We start from the raw sequence: 26,762 nt of genomic DNA, 5'->3' as shown, positions 1-26,762 counted from the left end.
TTGGTCTTTAAGGTGCTACTGGAAGGAATTTTTTTATTTAAACAAGGAACCTGTTAGGCTTCCCTTGGGCAAATCTCTCCTGCCTCCATGCAATGATGGAGGTGATGTCTGCAGCCTCCTTCATCTGCAGCGCCCCCGCACCATATCCACAACATTCTCAAGAAGGGTAGCCAAATGCAAAAGCAGGCAGGACTTCTGCACCTTTAATAGCTATGTAATGCAATCTGCCCCTGCTAAAATCCCCTCTTCTACACAACTATTAAAGTTGCAGGTGCCCTGGCCACTTTTGCATCCAGACACCATGCCCCTCAATGTCACTTACAAGTCCCAGAGGCAGATTTTCAAGAGACTGCAGAGCGACGATGGAGTCGGGAAAGCCATCAACAGAAGGAAAGTCAGCGGATCCAAACAAGTTGTTCCCTTGCACAGCGTGACTTGCATGTTTACTCAGACATATGTCCCACTGTGTTAAATGGGGCTCAGTGAACATAGGACAGCAGCCTTAGTTGGGGACACAGAGAGCAGTGGTGCATTTTGTGGGTCAGATTTATTCTGATCATTTGGGATCTCGCTGCTGCCTGTTTCATAAGAACCACTGGGCCTTCGCCATCTGCCGGCATGTTTTCCCCAACCCTATTTTTGCTAACTGTCAACTGTGGTATTGTCAACCCAACCCTCCCATATGTTAGCAACTTTCTCTCTGGCTAAATGGAAGGATCTTAAAAAGTATCTGTTCTGAAGTCATGGCAGCGGCGGGTGGTGGAGGAGAGCAGAGCAGGCCTTGCTGTTGTCTACAGAGGCAGCTAGGACAGCCAAGCTATTCTGGGTGGCTTTCACCTCTGTCATTCAACAACTTCTGCTTCAGCAGATTCCAACTTGCTGGGTCTAAATCCATCCCCATTCTTTCAAGTTGCATTTATCTGAGCAGCAGTGCAGCCCCGGAAGGCCCAGCCTCCCTTCTTCCCACCCTGGTTCGATTCTGAGCTAGGCCTCTCAGCTAGGCCGCCCCATCGGTTTCCTAGGGGGGCCAGGCCACTATTATCCTTTTGACAGAGCTGTGGATTTGGGGTTACGGAACAGATGGAGGCAAAGGGGCCAAAGGAGGATGAAAGGTTTACACTAATAGAAATGCCCAGCTAATTGTTAAGGAGATTAGAGGCTGGGCCAGGCAGGCACTCTCGGCTTGGAGGTGACCTGCCGCATGGAATCAGAGAGCCCACGGTAACGTTAACCAAAGCGGCGCTAAGAAAAATAAATCCTCCACCAGGGAGAGGCGGCAGATTGAGTTGCCGCTTGAGCGTTTTGGCCTTAGCGGTGGGATAGAAAGGCGTTTGGGGTGGATCAAGCCTTAGAAGAAGGGAGACAACGCAAACGAGAGACACAGATACAGTGCAGAGCACTACAAGCGCAGAGAGCAGGCCGGAGCGGAAGAATAGGTCTCATCAAAAGGCCATTGTGTAGCCTGTCAAAGCCTCCCTCCCTTCTTTGTGGCTTCTGTAGAAGCCCCACTATTGGTTACAGGAGGCCGGCAGCTCATTGAAATCGTTGTAATCCTAGCTGCGCTAATTAAGCAAGGCTGCGGGTGCTTAAGCATGTACATTTTTTCCTGAGCATTCTCTCCTCTCCATCCTCACCCCACCCCCTCTCCACGCTGGAGAAGATGAGGAGGAGGAAGAGGTCAGTGTGAGCCACGCAGGAGGCAGCAGCGCTGCCAGCAGGGGGGACGAGGCAGACAAACGAGATTGGCTTTACGGGCAGAAGATTAAATGTAGGAAGAGCTGGTGCACACACACACACACACAGAAAGAGACTGGGAACTGGGGCAGGTGCACGTCATTGGGTCTTTGACTGAGGTGTAAGGTTCGTTTGCACTAATCCAGATCGCTCGGCTGTGCCTATGTGAGCGTGCACGTTTCCGTACCCCCAACGAAGGACTGGGAAGACCTTAGGCGCCCACCCCAGTCCTTGGGACTATATCCGCTGTCCGGACAGAAGATGCCAACGAATGGGATCCACCAGCTTCTGAAGATCCAGTTTGGCTTGATTAACTCTGACAACAGGTACCTGACGGCAGAGAGCTTTGGCTACAAGGTCAACGCCTCAGCGCCCAGCCTGAAAAGGAAGCAGATATGGACCCTGGAGCAGGACGGAGACAGCTCCGTGGTCTTCCTGAAGAGCCACCTAGGTAGGTACTTATCTGCCGACAAGGACGGCAAGGTCTCATGTGAAGCCGAGAAGCCGGGAGGTGATGGGCGCTTTGTCATTGTCACCCAGTCGGACGGGCGCTGGGCGCTCCAGTCAGAACCCTACAAGCGTTTCTTTGGCGGTTCCGAAGACAGGTTGTCCTGCTTTGCCCAGACCATCACAGAGACGGAGCTCTGGGCTGTGCACTTGGCTATCCACCCCCAGGCGAACCTCTTGAGCGTGAGCAGGAGAAGGTATGCGCACCTCAGCGCTCAGGAGGACGAGATCTCCACCGACAGCAACATCCCTTGGGGTGTGGACTCGCTCATCACCCTCACCTTCCAGAACAAGAAGTACTGCCTGAGAACCTGCGACAACCGCTACCTGCGCAACGATGGCACTCTGGTCAAGGAGCCTGACCCCCGCGCAGGCTACACCCTGGAATTCAAGGCGGGCAAGCTGGCCTTCAAGGATTGCGATGGGAAATACCTGGCGCCCATGGGACCTACCGGCACTCTAAAATCTGGCAGGAGCTCCAAGCCGGGCAAAGATGAACTCTTTGATCTGGAAGAGAGCCACCCGCAAGTAGTTTTCGTGGCCTCCAATGGCAGATATGTCTCCATCCGGCAAGGTAAACCTTTCTGCTCTGTGGGGCTACGCATAGCCAGGGAATAGGTGGAGTCTCCTACTTTGGAGGTCTTTAAGCAGAGGCTTGACAACCATATGTCAGGAGTGCTCTGATGGTGTTTCCTGCTTGGCAGGGGGTTGGACTCGATGGCCCTTGTGGTCTCTTCCAACTCTATGATTCTATGATTCTATGAATATTCCTCTCCCCTTCTAGTTCCATAGCCATAATATGGGTCTTGTTTGTTCATCCGCTTTGTACAATGGTAATACGCTTGTTCTTAGCCACAGGTGACTCACTGAATGCATATGGTGGGGGGTGTTGATGATGGTAGTTGCCACCATCAGTTTCCTGATGCTTCTTTGCTTCAGGAGCTGCCTCCCTAATCCTCATGCTTGGATAGGGAAGGAAAGATGTGTCTCATGGCGTCTATTATGGTTCCTTGCTGGTCTCCATCAAGTCGATTACCTGTTTCTAGTACAGGGCAGGTGTGTTGTGCTCATTTGCACAAATAAGGATCTAGGAAGATGTTGTGGGGAAGAGATGAGTGCAGGGTCTGAAAGCCAAGGACAAGTGCAGTGGCACCGGTGGAGAAGAGGAAAGTCTGCTTTGCTCTCTATGTTTTGCTACAGCTTCTATGGCAGCGTGTCAGATTGGAAGTGCTTCTCGTCCACATGATAATCAGTATGTCAGCAGGCATCCCTTCTGCTTAAGAAACAAGAACAGTTGCAGGCTCTGTCTTATATTCAAAGGATGGGGCGCAGGGACAGATGCAGAACCCACTCTCCTGTGATTTTGCTAATACTGGCATGGTGGCTCCATAGATAAGTCAGTGGGTCTGGCGGCTGTTTAGCAAGAATGACACTCATGTGAATTTACAGGCTTCTGATTCTGCGCATGCACACCAGAGAGTGGCCCTGCTGGAATGGACTGAGATTTTTACAAGCTCTCTCCAGCAACAACTATTAATCTGAGTGGCGTCAGGACAGATGATGTGCTCGTTACATTTAACTTCCTTCAACACAATTAGGCAATGGCACTTGGATTCCATCATCTACTGCCGTCCTTGGTATTAAAAAATTATAATCAATTTTATAACCTTCTTCCTATCAGTCGGTGCAGCCAGCTCTTTCATTCTTCCTAGGTTGCTTTTAGTGCCGCCAACAGTGTCCATCAAACATCTGCCCAGTGTCCCTGAAGGGGCTGTTCATATTCACAGCTGTAGTTGCCCATTCCTACGATTCCCATGTCCTACCCCAACATTTCTAGGAAATGCTCTTCAGTGAACCATTCTAGGCGACCTCCCCCTGCCCAGAGATCAATGGCGCTCCGAAAGGCCTTATGGGTAAAGAATGAAAGGCAACTCCAACCTTACATCTTTCCCATATGGCTCCAGTACTGGCCCTTAAGACCCACATTTCAATCAGCCCCCAAACAAAAGAGCAGCAGCAATCCCCAGCAAAGCTATGTCCCAAATGTCTGAAGGTGCTACAGAGTGATGGTTTCACGTTGAGAAAATATTCTTTCCCCAAGGTTTGTTTGTCCCCCCCTGTTCTGAAATTCTTTCCAGAGGGAGAAGGCTATTCCCCCATAACTACTTTTTCCCATGCACCTAAGAGAAAACTAACTGTAGTCTCCTGTTTATTTTCATTTATTTATTGCATTTATATACCACCTTCATCTTCCAAGGATCTTGAGGTCCTTCCTCATTTCATCCTATGTGAGGTAGTTTAGGTTAAGAGATGGCGGCTGGCCCAAGGTGACCCTATGAGCTTCATGGCTGAGTGGGGATTTCAACCCTAGTCTTCCAGGTCCCAGTCCAACATTCTAACCATTACACATGCTGTTTTTCTGACCTGTGGCATCTTTGGGTGATTATAGTGGCCACGGACTATAGCTTTTAACACAGAGGGGCAACCTTTCCGGGGTGGAGGGCCTTGTTCAGTTGGGGCTGGAGGATGCCTATTGCAGGTGGCAGGTGAGGCCAATTCAAAAATTGGGTGAGACAGCCCTTCTCTCTCTCTCTCTCTCTCTCTCTCTCCCCTCTCCCTCTCTATTCATCCACCAACCTTTCATTTTCTCTCTTCCCCCTCTACCAGAGGTGTACACAAGTCTCTTCCCTTTATCCATCCATTCTCCATTCATTCTCTTCCTTCATTTTCTCTCTCCCTCTTCAAGTGCCACCACAGGATTTGGAAGGCCTCGTGCAAGCCTTGACACTACACCTAACGATAACCAAAGAATCGCCCTCCCAACCCATTTGCCTAACTGCAACACCAACAGTCTGTTGAAAAGAGAAAAGGCTCTGCCCTGTTTCTGCTATGGTTGCCGCATTTTATGCTAACCCAGCTCCCGTGCCTCAAACAGGGTTCTCACACAAACTTAAGCAAGTCAAGCTTTCCTCATCACTATCTTCACGACAGGGAAAGCTTCACTGTCTTCATGAGCCAGTAAGAAGAGGGATAAAAAGCTGGTGGACAAATGAATCAGGTGAAGCAAATCGATCTGGAGTAATCACACTCTGCTTCTGTACTCTGAAACTAGGGTTGTGTTCTTTTGAAGAAAAGCTGGCCTGATCCTGTGCCTTCAAAGCAGCCTGGCAGGAAGAAATTAAATAGCTGAAACTTTTTTGTGACATGAAGACAAACTGATGGGCAAGTCTCCATCGGCTTCATTTCCGAAGCGCCAATGTTGTTTAGAATTCCCAGCCCACATGTTCATTTATTTCTATTATAAATTTATTTTTATTTAAAGGGTTTTAGGCTGCCTTGCAGGGCAATGTCCTCTCCAGGTGGCATGCAAATATATACCAGATAAAAAGGCAATTCCAATAAAATAATGTACATAACAAAATTTTGACCAGCACAATAGCAAACAACTAGCATTCAGTTACTATAAATTAATTAATCTTTAAAACAATACATGGCCCAACATAGAAAGAGTTAAAACAACAATCTCCAATAACTAGCAGCCTAAAACCAACACTCTGAGAAAGCAGCTACCTTAATAAAATCTTAATTAAAAGCCAATCAGAACAGATGGTTCTTCAAAGGCTTTTTCAAGGTTGGCCCTGACAGGGCCAGTTACAAATCCCTTGGAAGCCACCACTGAAAAGGCCCTATATCTGGTGCACACCTGCTTATATACCATTCATTTAAAGCACACACCCCCAAGTATCCTGGGAACTGTAGTTTGTTAAGGGTGCTGGGAATTGTAGCTCAGCATAGAGTAAACTGTATTTCCCATTATTCTTTTTGTGTGTGCGCGTATTCTTTAAATGTATGGTGTGTACACAACCTAACTGATCTTTATTTGTGTTAAATATTTATATACTGCCTTATGGGGCTATCTCCAGGCAGTGTTGGCGGTCTGATCTTAAGGCCCAGACTGTTACATGGTCCTTCACATAACTGGGTCCTGGGCTATTTAAGACATAGGTCGCCAGCCTTTGGGGGCCCTATGGGCACATACATAGGCAAACGAGAGAAACTTGTTGTGGGCCTCACATACACACTGCAACTAAGCACACATTGCAGCCTAACCTATGGGCTACAATATATACTGCTTCTTTCAAGTCTAATTTCAGCAGAGAGAGGGGAAACACCATGGCAGGTGTTCGTGAATTCCATGTTCGCTTGTGGTCACCACGTTAGTGACCCCACCTGGTTTACGGCTCTAGAACTCGAAGCTAACATTTTGAATCTGGCCTGGAAATGCTCCAGCAAGCTGACACAGTATTGGTATATAATATGGTCTAAATGTCTACCCTCAAAAGACACCCTGAATACCAGCAGAGGTTTCTGGGTTGTCTTCCAGGGCAGCACCCCATAGAACACACTGCAGTAGTCTAGTCTGGATGTAACTAGTGCAGGTTTGATGGAGGCAAGGTCTGCTTTCTCTAAATAAGAGTGCAGTAGGTAAAAAGCAACCACAGTCATTTGTGCTTCCATAGACAGCACCAAGCCCAGGCTTTACACTTGGTCTTTACAGGGGACTGCACAACACCCACCCCATCCCAACCACTTGTATCCCCATGTCCGGATTGGCTTTCCTATCTACACAACAGTTTGTCTGGATTAACTATGCATTAAAAGAGTGGGGGAATTGCACCTTTGGCCATTGTTTAATATACCCCTTTTGTCCTGTTTTACAAAAGTGTGTCTAAACTGTATTAGGTGGGCAGCTAATCCACTGTATTCCTGCCCTTAGTTGCTTATCTGGCCTTCATTACTGTAATGCAGTATGGGCCTCTTCTCTCACAGTGATTAGCGTAATTATTTTCTTAGCTTCCCTGCGGAGTTACCAGATGTTTGCATGTTAATTCATTTAAATAAATGCAAATTTAAAATTCACATTGCCTGGCATTGATAATTAGCCTTTTTAAAAATAATAATAATAATCAAAAAAGACTGATTTAAGCATACTCATCCAGAAGCCACTCCTCTTGCCCCAGAGAAAAGTGATCGGATAGGGACCCTTCTTCTTTTCAATGCTGTTTTTAAGAGTCCAAGCTCTGGGAGACAATTCTAGCCCATCACTCTTCTGATGTTCTGGTGGCTATTAAATGCCCCAATTCAGAAGCAGGTTAAGGCTGTCAGCTTTTGAATTGGCTCCTGTAGGGCCCCCTTTAACAACAGTGATTGTCAGCTGTGACAATGGAGTGCAGTTTGATTTTATATCTATATAAAGTACCTTTGCATTTTCTTCCGGTTACCTTTTTTGAATTTGGAATGTGAGTGGGAAAATGTGGAGGGGATTAAGCACAGTGTAAATTTATTCATATCCACTCAGAGATATGCATTCTGTGGGACTTACTCACATGTAAGTGCTTATGGGATTTCAAATATTGACCTAAATATGGAAAAACAAGGAATAGGGTGTCCAGATGCAAAAGAGAACAGTGCTTCTGTACTCTTTATTAACAGCTTGCTAGAAGAAGGAATTTTGCCTGGTCATCCTAGGGCCATGAAACGTATGTCCTGAATTTTTTTTATTTTCACTCTGTCCTGATATGATCTCCAAAACTATGACAAATACCATCCTCATTTTAGATTTTTCTCTGTGTGGAATCATGAGGGTCATGAGGACAGGAACTTTAATTTAAAATCAAATAGAAACCCATATTCTGAAAAGGGAACTATACTAGAAATTTAAATCTTGCATTGTGTGGTAAGACTCTAGATGCCTTGTTCAAGGGTAGCTGTTTCTGGAAAAACAACATGTTGATCTCTCCCTTTTCTTTCTTTGGGCATTGTGGAGGCAAATATGCAGGAGGTTGCTTTGTTTCTGAGGTGAAGGAGGGGATTTGGTGTGTATTGCATGTTTTCCCTCAACTTTAAAATTCAGGTAAATACGTTTTGCCAGCAGAAAGGTTGCAATCGTGTGTGTTTAATGAATTAATGAATTAAATGATCCGAAGAAGACACCAGCGGTCATCAACTGTAGAAAAATTGCTTTATTTAAAGCTTAAGAAGGAAGATCTTCAGCTTCTACAGCAGCCAACGAGCGCTTTTGAAATGAACTGTACATGTATTTGCATGTTGTATGAAAATCAGATGATGCAGTCTGATTTCCTCAAGATGACCCACTTCATTGTATTCTTCCTCAGCTAGCTTAGGAATCGTGCGATGGGCAAACAAACCCAAGCGGTACATAAACCAACCAGATGGGAGCTGAGTGAGTAACAGGTGGCAACAGGAAATGCCACACTGCCAAAGGGCTTGTGTCCGTTACTATAGCAACCTGGCCTATGCCAATTTCTGGGGGAAAGAGGAGCTACCCAGTCTCCCATGAACAAAAATACATAACGTGATCTTCCGGTGAAGCTTGAAAGGCCATTCCGTCCGCAACCCAACGAAAGAAGTGGGAAGGGGGAAATCCAAGTCTTGTGAGGGAAGGGAACTTTTTTTACTTTGTGGCCCAAAGTGTCATACATCAAACTGCAAAAATAGGGGTTATCGCTCCGCAGAAATTAATAAGGTTCTTTCCCACCTGTTATCTTGAGGGAGGGGGAAATTTCACTGTAAGCTGTTAGTCAGGAAGTTGTCGTTTCCAACCTCTCCTCAGCCACGAATTTACCACTAGGCTCTTAGGCAAGCCCCTCTTTCTAAGCCTCAGCTACTCATCTGCAATATGGACATAACACCCCTGCGGACACGCCTCAGCTTTGAAGGGTGGTTGCGAAGTGTTGAGAAGGATCTGAGATAACGTGTGTGGAGAAGCTGAAACAAGTGAATGCCCCCGCCCCCAATCAATCAATCAATCCCACCATGATCATCAAAAGAAACTTTATTATTTCCCCTCCTCCCTAGGTCATTTAATAGGCTGTTTACAGTACAGTATAGCCATGCTTTCTTGAACCAATCGTCCTTTCCATTTTAGCCTAAAAATGTAGTTCATGGGTATGTGTGAAGACAGATGTAGCTGACCCTACATAGAAGTTGCTGTGGTGTGTATTCCTCTTAAAACTGAATGTGCACACACTTGTATACTTATAAAGCAATGGGCCTCACCAGACCATCTGCTTATGGCGAAACAAAAATAGAGCATACCTGTTATTCATTCATAGCATGGAACCCAGGTGGCTTTTGCTTTTCTTCAGCCCTAAAATGCAGCCTTTTGTCTCTGGGAAAGCAGTCGTCTTCCTATGGCCAACGTGCCCACTTCTAATCTTGCATGTTCTCTGCGGTGTGTCTTCATGCGTGTCCTAGGCCACATTCGCTGCCACACTATGTGTCAACGAGCCCTAGTTTAGACAGCTTTACAAAGAGGATTAGGCAAATGCATGGAAGGCAGTTCTAAAAATAGCAGAGAGTATTGTGGCACCTTAAAAAAACAAACGCATTTACTGTGGCATAAGCTTTCAGGAGCCACAGACCATTTCATCAGATGCATGAAGTATCACCCCCTGCATTGGTAAACATGGTGGAGGTGTTGGGGAATGTAGAGTTGTGAGGTCAGAGGGAGATGAGAGACAAAAGGAACAGAAAGTGACCTGAAAGCAAAATTGATATAGTAAGCTGCAGCAGTGTCTGTGTCGGTTCTGCCCCACCAAAGTGGCTGCCACTGATACTAGTTGCTGTGGACTGTCTGGGGAGTGAGAAACAAGCGGCAGAAGTTGTTTTCTTCATAGTCTACTTGCAGGCTTCCTAGAAGCATCTGACTGGCCACTGTGGGTAACGAAAGGTCGGACCAGGTAGTCTCTTGCATTGATCAAGCAGGTATCCTCTTGCAGATACCTTCTGAATAGGGACCGTGACGGTGCTGGTGATGAGTGAGGCCAATTCTTCTCTGCTGTTTTGTGACTTTTTTTTAATTCATTGGCAACTCCCCTAGTAGGCTGCTGCAGCATTCAACTCTTCTTCAGCATATTGGTGTTTCGTTTTTAGTCCATTGTCACCGTCAGTGACCTCTTATTTCAGAAACTCTAATATGTTCAATTAAAAACAAAACAAAACTCCTATACTTGCAAAACCAACATATGGGTCCTTGTCGTAGTGGCTAACCTCCATAGATTATATGGAGGGGGCTGGGTTTATTGTTGTGTTGTGTCCCCATTTCAGAAGCTTTGCCGCTCATATGAGTAGGCCAATTACAAGAGCAGCTACTTACGGGGATTAATCAACTGCACTTTGGTCTGCACGGGCTCTTCAACTTGATTGATTTGAAGCTACCCACAGGATGTGCTTGCGAATTCCTAAATGGTTCCCTCTGTATCTCCTTAATCCCAGCCTCCGACCCCCTTTGCCCCAGTCTCCCCCCGCCAGCTGTTCCAACCAGCCACTTCATCTCTTTGAATAGGATTATCCCACATTTAAGTTCAGTCATAACCTGTCTTATGCTGATGAAACCCAGCAATGTTTATCACTGCCCTCCGGAGGGAAGAGCTTGGATGTGGCTGACAGGCCCAGAAGCTAGTCTCTTCTGCTAGGGTTAATATTATATTGTCAAACTATTACAATCTCATCCCGCTTGGCCCTATAATACTAGCCACAGCCTTCCCTCTGCATTTTTGCCAGGTCTGGCCATACCCATTGGGATGGTGGGATGCCAGAGATATCAGTATGTTGGCAAGAGACTTGCTTTGTTGGCAATGAGCAACAGCCAACACAGAGGCTCACAGACCTCCTTTGCCTGTTCCAAGCCACTTAGGAGCTGGTGACATTGGCTGGCAAGTTATTAATAGGGGGCTTGTGTGTCAGCCAGATGGAAACAACAGCAATCAGATTAATGAGGATAATTAAAGTGATTGTTGGAGGATTTGCTAGCAACGCAGGAGTGTGAGAAGGGGGTGCCTATGGCTCAGTGAGGTGGGCATAATTTTAGCAGGGATCGTTAAAGGCAGCCCTGTTCAGGGAAGTTTTTAATATGTAACGCTGTACTGTTTTTAACACTGATTGGGAGCCGCCCAGAGTGGCTGGGGAAACTCAGCCAGATGGGCGGGGTATAAATAATAAATTATTATTATTATTATTATTATTATTATTATTATTATTATTGTTGTTGTTGTTATTATTATTATGTTAATGCCCCTTCAGCTTGGAGGGTTAGCCAACTTCCTTGTCAATTGTAACCTGTTTGACAAGAGTTTGTGTGGCGATTCTGATGAATACCTTCCCTCCATATGGTATATGGTTCCTTGCACTGAGGAATCTAATCAAAAGTAGTTTGCCTGGAGGGGTCCACCACACCAGCCTCCCCCAATCCGGAACCCTCCCAGATGTTGTTGGACTACAACTCCCATCATCCCTGACCATTGGCCGCGCTGGCTGGTGATTATGGAAGATGTACTCCCAAGCATTTGGAGAGCATCAGGAGGGAGAAGGCTATACAGTGGACTTGACCATGGCTGGTGCTTATGGGATGCGTCGAGAAAATGTAGCTTGCCCACTAAGGTTGGCTGCGGAGTCTGTTGGTAAATGAAACCCTGCAGCCGAGGGCAGCAGCAATGCGAAGCAGCAAAACTGACTCAGGCAGAGGATTCCAAGGAAGATGTTATGGCCAGCCCAATATGTTTTTCTGCCTGTGGCGAAGGATGAGACAGTGCTACCCCCTTCTGTGTACGAAAGCTGATTGTGTGTCAAAGCTGAATAGACGGGCATTTGAATCCTGCTTCAACTCTGACGCAGAGGCCTCTGCTGCACTTGAAAGCAGCAAGCCAGGCTAGGGGATACTCACTAGGGGATACTCACATGGCACACAGTTTTGCTCCCTCGGCATTTGACGTCTGAGGCGGCCACCTCAGAGTGCCTTATGGTGAGGCTGGCCCTGGGAAGTCCCATCTTCCTGTCTCTATGTGAGTGGCAGTCGTTTTAAAAAGTGATAAGATTGTGGATCCCACATTCACCACATGTGTACAAGTTACCCTTGACTCTCTGTGTGTCATATCGGTAGACACACACACACACACACACACACACACACACACACACACAATGAGTAATCATGACTTTTCCCTTCCTCAAGGCAACACTCCCAAGACAATCAGAAGAAAGTATAATTGTCAAACTGCAAGGTTTTCAAACTGTGATCCATGGACCACTGGTGGTCTGCGAGCTCCATTTAGGTGGTCCACAGAAAAGGGTTAGCAGACTCCCCAAGTGTCCTTATTTTCCAAGGACATCCCCTATTTAGAAAAGCCGTCCCAGTTTCTGATTTGATCCCCGAATGTCCCACTTTCCCTTAGGATGTCCCTATTTTCATTGGAGAAATGTTGGAGAGCGTGGAGTTATCCAACCCTCATGGCATCTGAAGGCAATCCTGTATAGGGAAGTTTTTTATGTTTAATGTTTTATTATGTTTTTATATATGTTGGTAGCTGCCCAGAGTGGCTGGGGCAACCCAGTCGGATGTGTGGCGTATAAATAGTAAAATTATCATTATGGAATGAGACACCCCTATTTTCATTGGAGAAATGTGGGAGGGTATGGGTTTATACATGGTCCTGCACATGATTTAGTTATTTTTACTAATGACAGAGTTTTTTCACCAGGGTCAGATTGTCAAGCAGATAAACAAGGCTTTTGCTGAGGGCCCATGATTTTCATAATAGGGACTAACACAGTCTATTTCTTTTTTTCTAAAAATGAACAAATTAAAAGAGTTATTCCTCAGTGGCCTAACTTGCAGCCTGATATTTTCATAATAAGGTGCTGGTTTTGATTATGATACTGGTGCTGAATGAAAACACGCTATTAAAATACGAGTTATGTGCTTTGATCTGTAGGGGGGGGGAAATATTTAGTAGCCCACCAAAATTCCTAGGAATTTTGAAGGAGAGAGAGAGGAGAGTGAACCACTGGCCAGGCGTGTGTTCTGCTGAGGAGCCGGTTATGGTGGATCATACAATCCACTTGAAAAGAGCTGTGTTGCAGAGGTAAGAGCTGATTAAATGCCAGGCAATGGAGTAGACTTACCCATGTGGATTCTCATTTAAACCAGGTTGGCCTTACCTGTATTGTATACTTTTACCATGCCAGGAGGATCCCTAACCCTGGTGAGTGCTATGGAAGCGCCATGCTAACATTGCAAGTGTGGTGGCTGAAGGGGCTGGTGGAAAGAAAACCAGGGTTGGAGGAACCATTAGGTTCATAACACTTTTGGCCCTCATATATTTATTTTTTTTAGGCTGCTATTTCCCCAGCTCTGCATGGAACTCACTGGGTGACCTTGGACCAGTATCTGTATCTTAGAGGCATAGTGTCTGGTGGGGTGAAGCCACGACAATAACTAGCCAGCAGTAGCGTCAGCTCTGCATACTGAGAAGGTGAGGTCAGGAACCAGGCAAGGCTTGGACTGTGTGGTTGCATCGGCAGACCCAATCCAGCACTGTCGCTGGTGCATATGCATAGCCCTGGCCTTAGTTCTCCCGCTGTTAACATTATCTTCCTTACAGTGTCATTGTTGTGAGGAAATCCATGTACGGTATGTATGCCATCTTTGGAGGAATGACATCATCTATCCTTTTGCTACAGACAAAGCCAGGGTGTGTGGAAATGTTTGCTTTATCGTTGAAGATTCCCCCACCCCTTTGATTTGAATAAATTCGTTAATGTTAGCTCATTGGTTTGTTAGCTTTATGGCAATTTATTTACTTCGGAGATTGTGGTATGTGCTACTTAGTTCTTTCCCTCTGATTTCCTTAGGCTCCTCATATGTTTAAAACAATAGGCACATGGGATACTAAAGAGATAAGTTCCTCTAACTTGCTTCTTGTTGGAATCATAAATTACGTCACAAATCTGGTAGGAGGACAAAACCAGCCCTGGGTGAATCAGCTGACAGCAAAGCATAGCACTCGCATTAGGCCATTTATTTTTTTGACAAAGATCACAGATCTGCTAAATCTCTGGTCCCAGGCTGAAATTGCCTCTTGGAAATAATCAGGGCAGGTTGAGGAATGGCATTAACACCTCAGCCAGCCTGACTGTGGCACTATAGCCAGATGAACAAGGACTTTTAAAAAAAGAAAGAACGAACAGGTCAAGAATAGGTTTGCAGAGTATGTGAATGTACATTGCGTGCATAGGAAAGCTGAAACTGATTCAGGAGTCTCTTGATGTTTCAGCTTTTACTTTGAAGCAGCTATGGAAGCTATGGTTTTGATCAGAGCTTTGGGGAATTTTCCCACTACAATACTGCTGTTCTGGGGGGAAAAATATAATTGGAGCTTCCCAACTGGAGCTTTAAAACAATTGCAGATCACATTTAAAATAAAAAAAATTCCTTCCAGTAGCACCTTAAAGACCAACTAAGTTAGTTCTTGGTATGAGCTTTCGTGTGCATGCACACTTCTTCAGATACACATGCATGCACACGAAAGCTCATACCAAGAACTAACTTAGTTGGTCTTTAAGGTGCTACTGGAAGGAATTTTTTTTATTTTGACTATGACAGACCAACACGGCTACCTATCTACTACCAGATCACATTTAGTTTCAGAGAGGGGGAGGGGGAAGAGTAATCCATGAGGTCGGGGTGGGGAGGGAGGTTGCAAGAGAGAGATTGAGAGATCTTAATCAATCGCCTGCAGTCACTCTTTGGTGATCTGACTGCCAGCAGTGAGCTTCATGGGGAATTGACTAAGCAAGTTCTGTGAATCACACACCTATGGTTAATAAATAAATAAAAATTAGGCAGTTCGTAGGAAGGCTGCATTTGAGGTGGTGTAGACAGGGTTCAGGCCCGAGCTGGCTAGAGCTGACCAGAGAATAGTGGAGTGTTTTCTTGGGTGGTTTCCTGCCCATGCTTGCCAACAGAATGTTAAGAACTAGATAATGACATGTCCAATTGGTTTCTAGCCAATCAGGAAACAAATCCAAGTGCCAACTATGACAATCAAACCAGTGAGAGGCACTTGAAAACTACACACCTGTCTTCTATTTGGCGTTGTCCAGTAGACAGAACCAGGGACCTGCAACAAAGTACGGCGGCATGGAGTGCTCCTGTTCAGTGTTCCAGCCAGCCATACCCTTTTCCAGGATATTCCGTTCCATCCTCTCCTAGTTTTCAGTTTCCCCACCCCTAAACAAATACCTGATTAGATTGTTTGAGGTTCTTTCCCTCCCCTCCTTAATTTGTATTTCTGCAAACTTCGGGATTCCTCAAGCCTATTACCGATTCCTTCCTCTTACGAATTTTGGCTGCATAAGCACCGTCACTTGGAGAATGAATTTTCTATTAGCATATAGGATGTTGGACCTGGATTAAAGTTTAGCTTTTGTCGTGGACTTAACCGGGTGGCTTAGAGAAAATAATTATATCTCTACTGCAGATCCCCATCACAATGGAATGAAAGTGAGTCACACACATCTCAGGGCTTTTGTGAGGGTGAATGAGATAAAGCCCTGCTATCTGTGTAGTGCCCTAAGCCTTATGGAATGCTAGCAAGGATGTGATGACCAAGAGCAGCCCCCCAAGGCACAGAGGATGGAGAGGCAGAGGCAAGTTAGTGGGGGCCACAAACTAAACATTCAAGCAGCAATTGTGTGAACTTCTCCCCCCACCTCTGCATAAGTAGTAGGTATAGGGGCAGGGGTCCCAACTTGAATAAAATATTGGGAGGTGGGCCAAGGTAAGTCCTGCCCCGCATAATCAATCACACACACCATTTGAATGGCAATGCCCATCAACTTTTTTGGGGGGGCTGGCTGGCCTCAAGTATTTTATTGGGGGGCAGCAGCAAAGCCTCCTCGGCCCCTAGGAGTCGGCTCCCATGTATAAGGCCCTCAATCTCAAATGTGACTCTGGTGGGAGGGATAGGGATTTAACCTATTGCCCATTACTGTGGTCTTGATCTGGATCAACCACCCACATCTATTTACGTGGGTTTTTGTTTTTAATTCATGTAATTGCTATTTTTGTGAACAGAGTCACATTTAGCGTGACCCTTAAGGCAAAAATAAAGGAAGAGTGTTGTTGTTTTTCTGTTGTTCATATTCTCAGAATTTACTGTTGGTTGTTACTCACATTTTATGGGGCTGTCCGTAATTAATGAACCATATATTTACTTTTTATTTCCCCCCCCCCCGATAATTAGTTACACCTTCTCCATCTCTCTTTTGTGCGGCTGAAGGAACGCCTTCAACTAGATAGTTCAGTTTGGTTAGAGTGTGGTGTTGATAACACCAAGATTGCAGGTTCGATCCCCACATGGGACAGCTGCATGTTGCAGGGGGTTGGACTGTATGATCCTCAGGGTCCCTTCCAACTTTACAATTCTATGATTCTAAGATGGACCTCTGCTTGACCCTTCTCACAGGTTTTCTTATCTGGTTTCATGCCTGACAGTGGAGCACGATGGATCTAAACAATATGAAAACATGTCCTTTCTTCCTGCTAGGTGTCAACGTCTCAGCCAATCAGGATGAAGAGACACACCACGAAACCTTCCAGATACAGATTGATAAAGAAACCAAGAAGTGCATCTTCCATTCCAACACGGGCAACTACTGGACCTTGGTGTCGCATGGGGGAATTCAGGCCACAGCCACAGAAGTGTGAGTTAGGTTATGTCCTCGTGTCACTAATGGGGTCCTAGAGCATTTGGGGCCTTGGAAGTCTGATGGCAGTTTTGGCTAGGCATAACAGAAGGAGAGCCAGGGCATGGAGAGAATGGATGCAAGACTTGGAACAGGGCTTCTGGGAAGGAGTGATGGGTGCATAAGCACATAGAAGACCTCTACCGAGTCAGATCAGTGGGCTATCTGTTCCTGCAGCCCATTTTTCACAGCAGCAAGCCAGTGACTCTGGTTTGCCCCCAAGCAGGACTTGAGGCAAATACAGTTGCCTAAACTAATGTCCATCAATGCTTCCTTTTGTGTGTCTGGAAAGGAAAAGCATGGTTTGGGCACAGCATTGCAGACATACAAGAATTTGCACATATGTTTGAGAATCAGGGACCTGGAAGTGAACAGCATAGCCATTCAGAGAAGGCAGGATAATTCAGGATAATGTTCAGTACGGCATCAACATTGTTACCAACTGGGAAGGCAGCAGAGCAGCATCTCCCAAGGGAAGCTAGCGAGTCTCAGGCAAAAGTGTGCATACATAACCGGGCTAAATTAGGATGTTTGCAAGCTTTTTCCAGACCTGGGACCCACTGTCAGCTCGAACACGGAGTTTGGGATTCACTGCTGAATTTTTTGAAACACACTTATAAGAAACAAATAATACTGCAAAACAGGACATATAGCTCACTACTGAATTTTTGATAGTGCATCTGTACAGCGGTTGTGACCCATCTTAGGTTGGCTGCGCAAGCCATTAGTCAGTGGGACCCAACTCACCAGTTGAAGAACTAGATGGTCACAGACAAGGCAGGCATCCTCAGCCCTGGTGCACTTGCCCAGGGTAATTTGCTGTGTGTCCTCTATTCCTATAGCAGCACCTTTAGCGACAGAAGTGGAATGTAAGAGAGAGAGGGAGAGAGGACTGCCATTGTCAGCAACTTCAAGCAATTAGGGGAACCTAGGAAGCTGCTTTGCACTGAGCTAGACTATTGGTCCATCTAGCTCAGAATTCTCCTTCATGGATCGCTGCCTTGCCATGGCGAAGAGGCTTGAAGAACTCAGAGAACCTATGAGCTATGCCGTGCAGGGCCACCCAAGATGGACAGGTCATAGTGGAGAGTTTTGACCAAACGTGATCCACCTGGAGCAGGAACCGGCAAGCCACTCCAGTATCCCTGCCAAGAAAACTCCGTGGACAAAGACAACAGGCATATAAAAGTTATGACGCTGGAAGATGAGCCCCTCAGGTCGGAAGGTGTCCAACATGCTACTGAGGAAGAGCGGAGGACAAGTACAAGTAGATTCAGAGCTGATGAAGCGACTGGGCCAAAGCCGAAAGGACGCTCAGTTGCGGATATGCCTGGAAGTGAAAGGAAAGTCCAATGCTGTAAAGAAAAATATTGCATAGGAACCTGGAATGTAAGAACCATGAACCTGGGTAAGTTGGATGTGGTCAAAAATGAGATGGCAAGAATAAATATTGACATCCTGGGCATCAGTGAACTAAAATGGACGGGAATGGGCGAATTCAGTTCGGATGACCATCATATCTATTACTGTGGGCAAGAATCCCGTAAAAGAAATGGAGTGGCTCTCATAGTCAACAAAAGAGTGGGAAAAGCTGTACTGGGATGCAATCTCAAAAATGATAGAATGATCTCGATACGAATCCAAGGCAGACCTTTTAACATCACAGTAATACAAGTTTATGCACCAACCACTGGTGCTGAAGAAACTGAAATTGACCAATTCTATGAAGACTTACAAGACCTTATAGAAATGACACCAAAGAGTGATGTTCTTCTCATTAGAGGGGATTGGAATGCTAAAGTAGGGAGTCAAGAGATAAAAGGAACAACTGGCAAGTTTGGCCTTGGAGTTCAAAACGAAGCAGGGCAAAGGCTAATAGAGTTCTGCCAAGAGAACAAGCTGGTCATCACAAACACTCTTTTCCAACAACACAAGAGACGACTCTACACATGGACATCACCAGATGGGCAGCATCGAAATCAGATTGATTATATTCTCTGCAGCCAAAGATGGGGAAGCTCTATACAGTCGGCAAAAACAAGACCTGGAGCTGACTGTGGCTCAGATCATCAGCTTCTTATAGCAAATTCAAGCTTAAACTGAAGAAAGTAGGAAAAACCACTGGGCCGGTAAGATACAATCTAAGTCAAATCCCTTATGAATACACAGGGGAAGTGAGGAACAGGTTTAAGGATTTAGATTTGGTGGACAGAGTGCCTGAAGAACTATGGATGGAGGCTCGTACCATTATACAGGAGGCAGCAACTAAAACCATCCCAATGAAAAGGAAATGCAAGAAAGCAAAGTGGCTGTCCAACGAGGCCTTACAAATAGCGGGGGAGAGAAGGCAAGCAAAATGCAAGGGAGATAGTGAAAGATACAGGAAATTGAATGCAGATTTCCAAAAAATAGCAAGGAGAGACAAGAAGGCCTTCTTAAACGAGCAATGCAAAGAAATAGAGGAAAACAATAGAATGGGGAAAAACAGAGATCTGTTCAAGAAAATTGGAGATATGAAAGGAATCTTCATACAAAGATTACCATAATAAAAGACAAAAGTGGAAAGGACCTAACAGAAGCAGAAGACATCAAGAAGAGGTGGCAAGAATACACAGAGGAACTATACCAGAAAGAAATGGATGTCTCGTATACCCCAGGTAGTGTGGTTTCTGACCTTGAGCCAGACATCCTGCAGAGTGAAGTCAAATGGGCCTTAGAAAGCACTGCTAATAACAAGGCTAGTGGAAGTGATGATATTCCAGCTGAACTATTTAAAATTTTAAACAATGATGCTGTTAAGGTGCTACACTCAATATGCCAGTAAATTTGGAAAACTCAGCAGTGGCCAGAGGATTGGAGAAGATCAGTCTACATCCCAATCCCAAAGAAGGGCAGTGTCAAAGAATGCTTCAACTACCGCACAATTGCACTCATTTCACACGCTAGCAAGGTTATGCTTAAAATTCTACAAGGCAGGCTTAAGCAGCATGTGGACCGAGAACTCCCAGAAGTGCAAGCTGGATTTCGAAGGGGCAGAGGAACCAGGGACCAAATTGCAAACATGCGCTGGATTATGGAGAAAGCTAGAGAGTTCCAGAAAAACATCTACTTATGCTTCATTGACTATGCAAAAGCCTTTGACTGTGTCGACCACAGCAAACTATGGCAAGTTCTTAAAGAAATGGGAGTGCCTGATCACCTCATCTGTCCCCTGAGAAATCTCTATGTGGGACAAGAAGCTACAGTTAGAACTGGATATGGAACAACTGATTGGTTCAAAATTGGGAAAGGAGTACGGCAAGGCTGTATATTGTCTCCCTGCTTATTTAACTTATATGCAGAATTCATCATGCAAAAGGCTGGGCTGGATGAATCCCAGGCCAGAATTAAGATCGCCGGAAGAAATATCAACAGCCTCAGATATGCAGATGACACAACCTTGATGGCAGAAAGTGAAGAGGAATTAAAGTACCTTTTAATGAGGGTGAAAGAGGAGAGCACAAAATATGGTCTGAAGCTCAACATCAAAAAAACGAAGATCATGGCCACTGGGCCCATCACCTCTTGGCAAATAGAAGGGGAAGAAATGGAGGCAGTGAGAGATTTTACTTTCTTGGGCTCCATGATCAGTGCAGATGGTGACAGCAGTCACGAAATTAAAAGACGCCTGCTCCTTGGGAGAAAGGTGATGGCAAACCTAGACAACATATTAAAAAGCAGAGACATCACCTTGCCAACAAAGGTCCGTATAGTTAAAGCCATGGTTTTCCCAGTAGTGATGTATGGAAGTGAGAGCAGGACCATAAAGAAGGCTGATCGCTGAAGAATTGATGCTTTTGAATTATGGTGCTGGAGGAGACTCTTGAGAGTCCCATGGACTGCAAGAAGATCAAACACATCCATTCTTAAGGAAATCAGCCCTGAGTGCTCACTGGAAGGACAGATCATGAAGCAGAGGCTCCAATACTTTGGCCACCTCATGAGAAGAGAAGACTCTCTGGAAAAGACCCTGATGTTGGGAAAGATTGAGGGCACAAGGAGAAGGGGACGACAGAGGACAAGATGGTTGGACGGTGTTCTCGAAGCCACAAACATGAGTCTGACCAAACTGCGGGAGGCAGTGGAAGACAGGAGTGCCTGGCATGCTCTGGTCCATGGGGTCACGAAGACTAAACGACTAAACAACAACAACAAAGCTCAGAATTATCTGCAGAGTCTAAACTTCGGGTGGGCAGACTTGTGGGATCTGTTTTGGTCTTTATTAGAACCCTGAGATTCACCAGGCAGTCACACACTGCGAATGATGGAGCAGGGTGCCTCTCAGCGTGTTCTTAGCTTAGGAATTACCAGAACCAGGCTTACAAGTTCTTCCAGTCAAGGAACCACTCCCCATTTCCCCCCAGGTATTCCTTCCCGCCCCCCCGCCCCCGCCAGCAACCTAATGGGGGAGAGTGGCAATTTGTTGCACCTGCTACACAATGTGGTGTCCTGTGCACAAAACCCTGTTGATTTCAGCAAGACCTACGCCCATGCAAGTGTGTGTAGGGCTGCACTCTCTGAATGTTAAATACACAATAGGGAAGAAAGAGCAAAATGATCATTCATTATCTGACCAGTGCTCCCCCCCCCTTGCTTTGTTCCCGCAGATCTGCTAGCACCATGTTTGATATGGAGTGGCGTGGACGCCGGGTAGCCCTCAAAGCTCGCAATGGCAAATATATCTGCACCAAGAAGAATGGACAACTGGCAGCTGTCAGTGATGCAGTGGGTGAGTCTTACAATGGGATGCCATTGCCGCAATTACGGGGGCCTAAACCTGATAAAGGGACGCGGGTGGCGCTGTGGTGTAAACCACTGAAACTTGGGCTTGCCGATTAGAAGGTTGGCTTTTCGAATCCCCACAACAGGGTGAGCTCCCGTTGTTCGGTCCCTGCTCCTGCCAACCTAGCAGTTCGAAAGCACCTCAAAGTGCAAGTAGATAAATAGGTACCACTCCGGCAGGAAGGTAAACGGCGTTTCCGTGCACTGCTCTGGTTCGCCCCATGACCCAGGGCTGGCCCCATGACCCGGAAAAACTGTCTGCAGACAAACATCAGCTCCCTCAGCCAGTAAAGCGAGATGAGCGCTGCAACCTCAGAGTCGTTTGCAACTGGACTTAACTGTCAGGGGTCCTTTACCTTTACCTTTAAACCTGATAAACCCAGGACCACAGTCTGTGTGTTGTCAATAAAGCTGCTCGTCTTCCGCTATTTGCTGCAGCTTCCTTATTGAGAATGGTGGCTGGAAGAGGTAGGCGAGCCAAAACCATGCCCGATGGGCATCAGGAGAGTACCTAAATCTGTGTTATATGGAAACTGGAACGTTGTGTGGCAAGATCACAACGAATGAGCCAACGGAATACATTACAAGTATAGCTGAGGCTTTGTTGCTGGGACAGTCAGAAGCTGAGAGCGGAGAAAAGGCTGCGTAGATATTGAGCAGTTCCAGAGGAGGCTATATTGAGAACAAATGAAACGAAGAGTTTGCAGGGCAGTTGGGAGGAAGTCACTTTTGCTAGAGCACAGGCCAACCAAGATTGAAACTGGAAGTTACTTGACTGGAAGTGGGGAGGGAGCAGCAGTAGGCCAACAAAGTATGGTCTTATCCTAAGGAGCTGTAAGGTCCTCAGACACACCTTGCAAGTCAGGAGAGCAGGTGGCTATAGCCAGGTGTCAGAAAAGACCACCTACTGAAGTCCTACTGAAAGTGACACAGCTGTTCAGTGCAGCTTAAAGCTGGATGGCTTCCAGGTGCATCTGAGATGAGCCCAATAGCAGGAAGGCCACTCCGGTCGGACTCTGGCTTTAGCTGCAGATGCCAATTCAGTATGCCAAAGCAGGAGGAGAGCACTAAAGTGATGCCAGAGCAGTTTCAAAATAACGAATAATCAATGACATAGTTTGTCCAGGATTCTTCCGCATTTGCAACTCTTAGGATCAATAATGGCAAGGAGCTCGCAGAAGTAGGATGAAGCCCAGTTGTAACCTCAGAAACTTAACTGGAAGGGGGAATTGAAAGCGGACTGATCCTGCTTACAGAACTCTTACTGAAAAGCAAAAACGTTAGCTAGAGATCTGCAAATTCAGGCTACTGAAAGCACGTATGTGGCTGGGAGAGCAATCCTGGACTCACTCGGGCTGAAGTCTGATGCAAATGTATTCACAAATGCACGTTTTGGATCCCTAGCTCATCACAGTCACATTAGCTTCCGAACTCACTGACCTACAGTTATCTGACTACAGGGGAGGATGAGGAATTTGTTCTCAAGCTGATCAACCGGCCCATCCTGGTCCTTCGCGGGGCTCATGGCTTCGTGTGCTACCACCGCAACTCCAACTTGCTAGACGCCAACCGTTCCGTCTATGATGTCTTCCAGATCATCTTCAACGACGGCGCTTACCAGATCAAAGGTAACTCACTAACTGGCTGCAAACTGGGAGCTGGGGAGGGAGCTCATCACATAGAGAAATAATTTTGGACCATATGTCGGAGGGATGCTATGAGAACATTTGTTTCCCAGCTGTGAACGCAGCCCCTCCAACTTCCACCTAAAATCCTGGAGAGCCTCTGCTAGCCAGTGTAGACAATAATGAGGTAGGTGGACCCAACAGCCTATCTCTGTATAAGGCAAGTTCCTATGTTCCAACTGACTGCAAAGTCAGATCCCCCCATGCGCTACCACAGTAAGCTATTTGTGCAAAGCAGTTCCTATCATTTGGAGAACTTTAACCTCACCATTAGAACCCATTGCCATCCTATAACAAATCCTGGGTGTAAGGCCAAAAAAGTATCATCAGGTGTGGGGGGGAACCCCAAGGTTTGCAGGAGTACCCAAATAAATATATATTTATGTGGGTGCAGGGGGTGAAAAACAGCCCAGTGAGGATTGGGCAGTGGCACTGTTTAAGCAATAGACTGCTAGGCAAAAGTCTGGGGATTTTGCAGCCCTCTCATCCCTCAGTGGTAGCTGGTCATTGATGACAAGCAGCCACACTCTAGAAAGTGTTATGGCTAGTATCTGAAGCTGCAGCTGTGGTGTTTCCTTAACAGTAAAATTCCCCTGAGTGCAAGAAGAGTGGCAGCAAGCCCAGCCACTCAGATGCCATCACTGGGGAGGGCACCAGAACAGCAAATGGGTGGGCCCTCAGAATTTACGTTTTTCCCTAAAGTGCCTAGAACAGTCTCAAAATTAATAAAAGCACTTATGGCCTTTTATCATGCTGTGATTCGGGATTGTAGACACATGGGGAGCCTCACAAGTAGTTGGCAATGTGGGACTGCCTCCATGTGGACCTGGGGGGTGGCCACGTTTGCAACTGGAAGAGCCCCACTGTTACAGATCCAAGGGCCAATGACCCTGCTTTTTCACTGTATTTGCTTGGACTTCCCCTGTAACCCAGCTTGGCTTGCTTTGCTCTGCACCAGGTAGCATGATATGGTTCTGCCAGTTCTTTGCTGTGGTCTCAGTCGTGTGTGTGTGTGTGTGTGTGTGTGTTTGTGTGGATGACTGGACCAGTTATGGCTCAGCAGCTCTTTTAAGGAACCTGTGGCCAAGGGATGATGGGCATTGGGAGCCCAGATACATCAGCAAGGCCACATGTTCCACATCCCTGTTCTATCCTTCCTTTCCTAGAACTTCAGATTTGTCCCCCAAACGGAGCACTACCTGCCACAAACGTCAATCCCATGCACCTTTAAGAGAGGGAGGGAGGTGGTGGTGCCTCTATGTGCTCAATTACATGCAAGCTTTTAACCTTTAAAGCCCTATACGGCCTAGGACCCTCATACCTACAAGACCACCTCTCCTGGTATGTCCCACGGAGGACCTTATGGTCTTCAAACAAAAACATCTTGGAGGTCCTGGGCCACAGAGAGGTTAGGCTGGCCTCAACCAGAGCCAGGGCTTTTTCGGCTGTGGCCCCGATCTGGTGGAACGCTCTGTCACAAGAGACTAGGGCCCTGCGGGACTTGACATCTTTCTGCAGGGACCTCAAGACAGAGCTGTTCCGCCTGGCCTTTGGCCAGGGCACAGCCTGACCCCCTCCTTTGGCAATCTTCACAGAACTCTAGCTCAATGGTTGCCATTAATCTGATTTGAACTGATTTTATAATGAAATGATTTTAGAATGTTGTATCATTTTACTGTTGTTAGCTGCTCTGAGCCCGGCTTCGGCTGGGAAGGGCGGGATATAAATAAATTATTATTATTATTATTATTATTATTATTATTATTATTATTATTATCTCCCACTGACACCTGCTCCTTCGATGCTCCTAGGCCTCGGTGGCAAGTTCTGGTATGTGGCCACCAACGGCACCGTCTGCAGCGACGGCGAGATGTCGGAGGATTTCTACTTTGAGTTCCGCGAGTGCAGCCGGGTGGCCATCAAAGGGAAGAACGGCAAATACCTCCGCGGCGACCAAGCCGGGACCCTGCGCGCCGATGCCGACACCCTGCACCGGGCCACCCTCTGGGAGTACTGACGCCGTGCCACTTGCTGAGTAGCACCGTAGATGCTCTAGCTTCCGCCACGGTAGCCGAGCCAGCTCAGAGTGGACACAGAGGTGGGGTATTTGGCGGGGAGGGGAAAGTTGAGTGTTCTCACCTGGACTCCAGAGGCACGGTAATATACCCCCATCTTCCTCCGTGGAAAAGGACCTTGCTGGGAAGGAGGGGGGGGGGACCTCTTGCCCTATTTCCCATAGTCTTAATCTGTCTAACCTTAGAAGCAGCACCCTAATGCACAGCTCCCGGGAGGGTGCGACACTGATGTACCCAGGATTAAAGCGATAGAGGCTCCGTTTCAGAACCAGCGCAACATTGCCTGTGGCTGTCTTCCCTTTCCCCTGCTCCACACCTGAAACAGAAGACGACAAGTTGCAGGTTTCAGGGGGCCTTGTGAAACGTGGGAAGCTCCAACTTTGCTTGCTCTGCTCGCTGTAGCTTAGCGTGAAGGATTCACTGCAAAAGGGGCAAAAGGAAAGGGTTAGTTGGAGATGCTCACAGGGCACAATCCCCACCTTTGCTGAAGTAATGGAAGTTGGAAGCCCTTTTCTCCCCACTCCCTCTAAATTAGGAGAGCAGTAGAAGATAGAAAGCTGCCTTCGTACTCAGCCAGAATCATTGGTACATCTAGTTCAATGCTGTCCACGCTGACTGGTAGAATGCTGCAGGGTTTCCGGCAGTGGAAACTCCCAGCGTTACATGCAGACGCCGAGGACTGAACCTGGGCCCTTCTACATCCCAAGCAGCTGTCCTCCAAGAAGCAGGAAACCTTCTCCCCTAATCCTTTCTCTGCTCTGTCCAATGGATGACCTGCAACTCCTCAGATCCCCCTCTCCCCAATTTTCTCTTCCCTTCTTAGCAAGAGCTCTAGTTCTAATACTCGCTTCACCTACAACTCTGGAACAAAAACAGTATCTTGAGGGGGGTTTTTTGAGGGGGGGGGAGCAGTGGCTGTGGGCCCCAGCAGCTGCATGCGCAGAGATGGAAGCTGAGTGCCGTTTAGAAGTCAAGGCAGTCGGGAGGGTCTTGGCAGGGCTGGAACATCTTCCATGGGGTGGTCTAGCCACAGACAATGGGCCGTTTTGGGTAACATTCCAAGAGGAGGGGGAAGACAGAGCTGGTCTCCAAAGGATGCAACGATCTAGAGGAAGAGGAACCGTAGTTAGACTAGCAGAGGTCTTCATATGACAGCTGAGAATCCCAGGCCCCGGAACACGAGACCCTTAATCTCAAGGTTGTGGGTTCAAACCCCACGTTGGGCAAAAGATTCCCGAATCACATTGTGTTGAACTAGATGACAATTGTGGTCCCTTCCAATTCTGTGATATGATAAAGTCTACGGTATGACCACCCCTCTAAGTCATTTGCG

At 46.7% G+C, this 26,762-nt stretch overlaps 1 protein-coding gene across 1 annotated transcript; it reads left to right on the top strand.

Annotated features, from left to right (window-relative positions):
- Positions 1 to 972: 972 nt before the first annotated feature.
- FSCN2 (fascin actin-bundling protein 2, retinal) lies at positions 973 to 25,822 on the top strand. Its single transcript, XM_082212613.1, has 5 exons — positions 973 to 2,815; positions 16,650 to 16,806; positions 21,495 to 21,616; positions 23,130 to 23,297; positions 25,166 to 25,822. Exons 1-5 carry the CDS (start codon positions 1,996 to 1,998, stop codon positions 25,369 to 25,371), a joined length of 1,473 nt encoding a protein of 490 aa, XP_082068739.1. The 5' UTR covers positions 973 to 1,995; the 3' UTR covers positions 25,372 to 25,822.
- The last annotated feature ends 940 nt before the right edge of the window (positions 25,823 to 26,762 follow it).

This window comes from Podarcis vaucheri (assembly GCF_965113315.1).
Source record: "Podarcis vaucheri genome assembly, chromosome: 2".
In the NCBI taxonomy this organism is placed as follows: Eukaryota; Metazoa; Chordata; class Lepidosauria; order Squamata; family Lacertidae; genus Podarcis; species Podarcis vaucheri.
The sequence above is the reverse complement of the archived record's forward strand: the minus strand, read 5'-3'. Positions and strand labels throughout refer to the sequence as shown.

Coding starts and splice junctions, on each gene's coding strand:
- FSCN2 (XM_082212613.1), top strand. CDS start 1,996: ATGCCAACGAATGGGATCCACCAGCTTCTGAAGATCCAGTTTGGCTTG. Junction 16,807..21,494: donor CAGGCCACAGCCACAGAAGT/GTGAGTTAGGTT, acceptor TTGTTCCCGCAG/ATCTGCTAGCACCATGTTTG. Junction 21,617..23,129: donor AGCTGTCAGTGATGCAGTGG/GTGAGTCTTACA, acceptor ATCTGACTACAG/GGGAGGATGAGGAATTTGTT.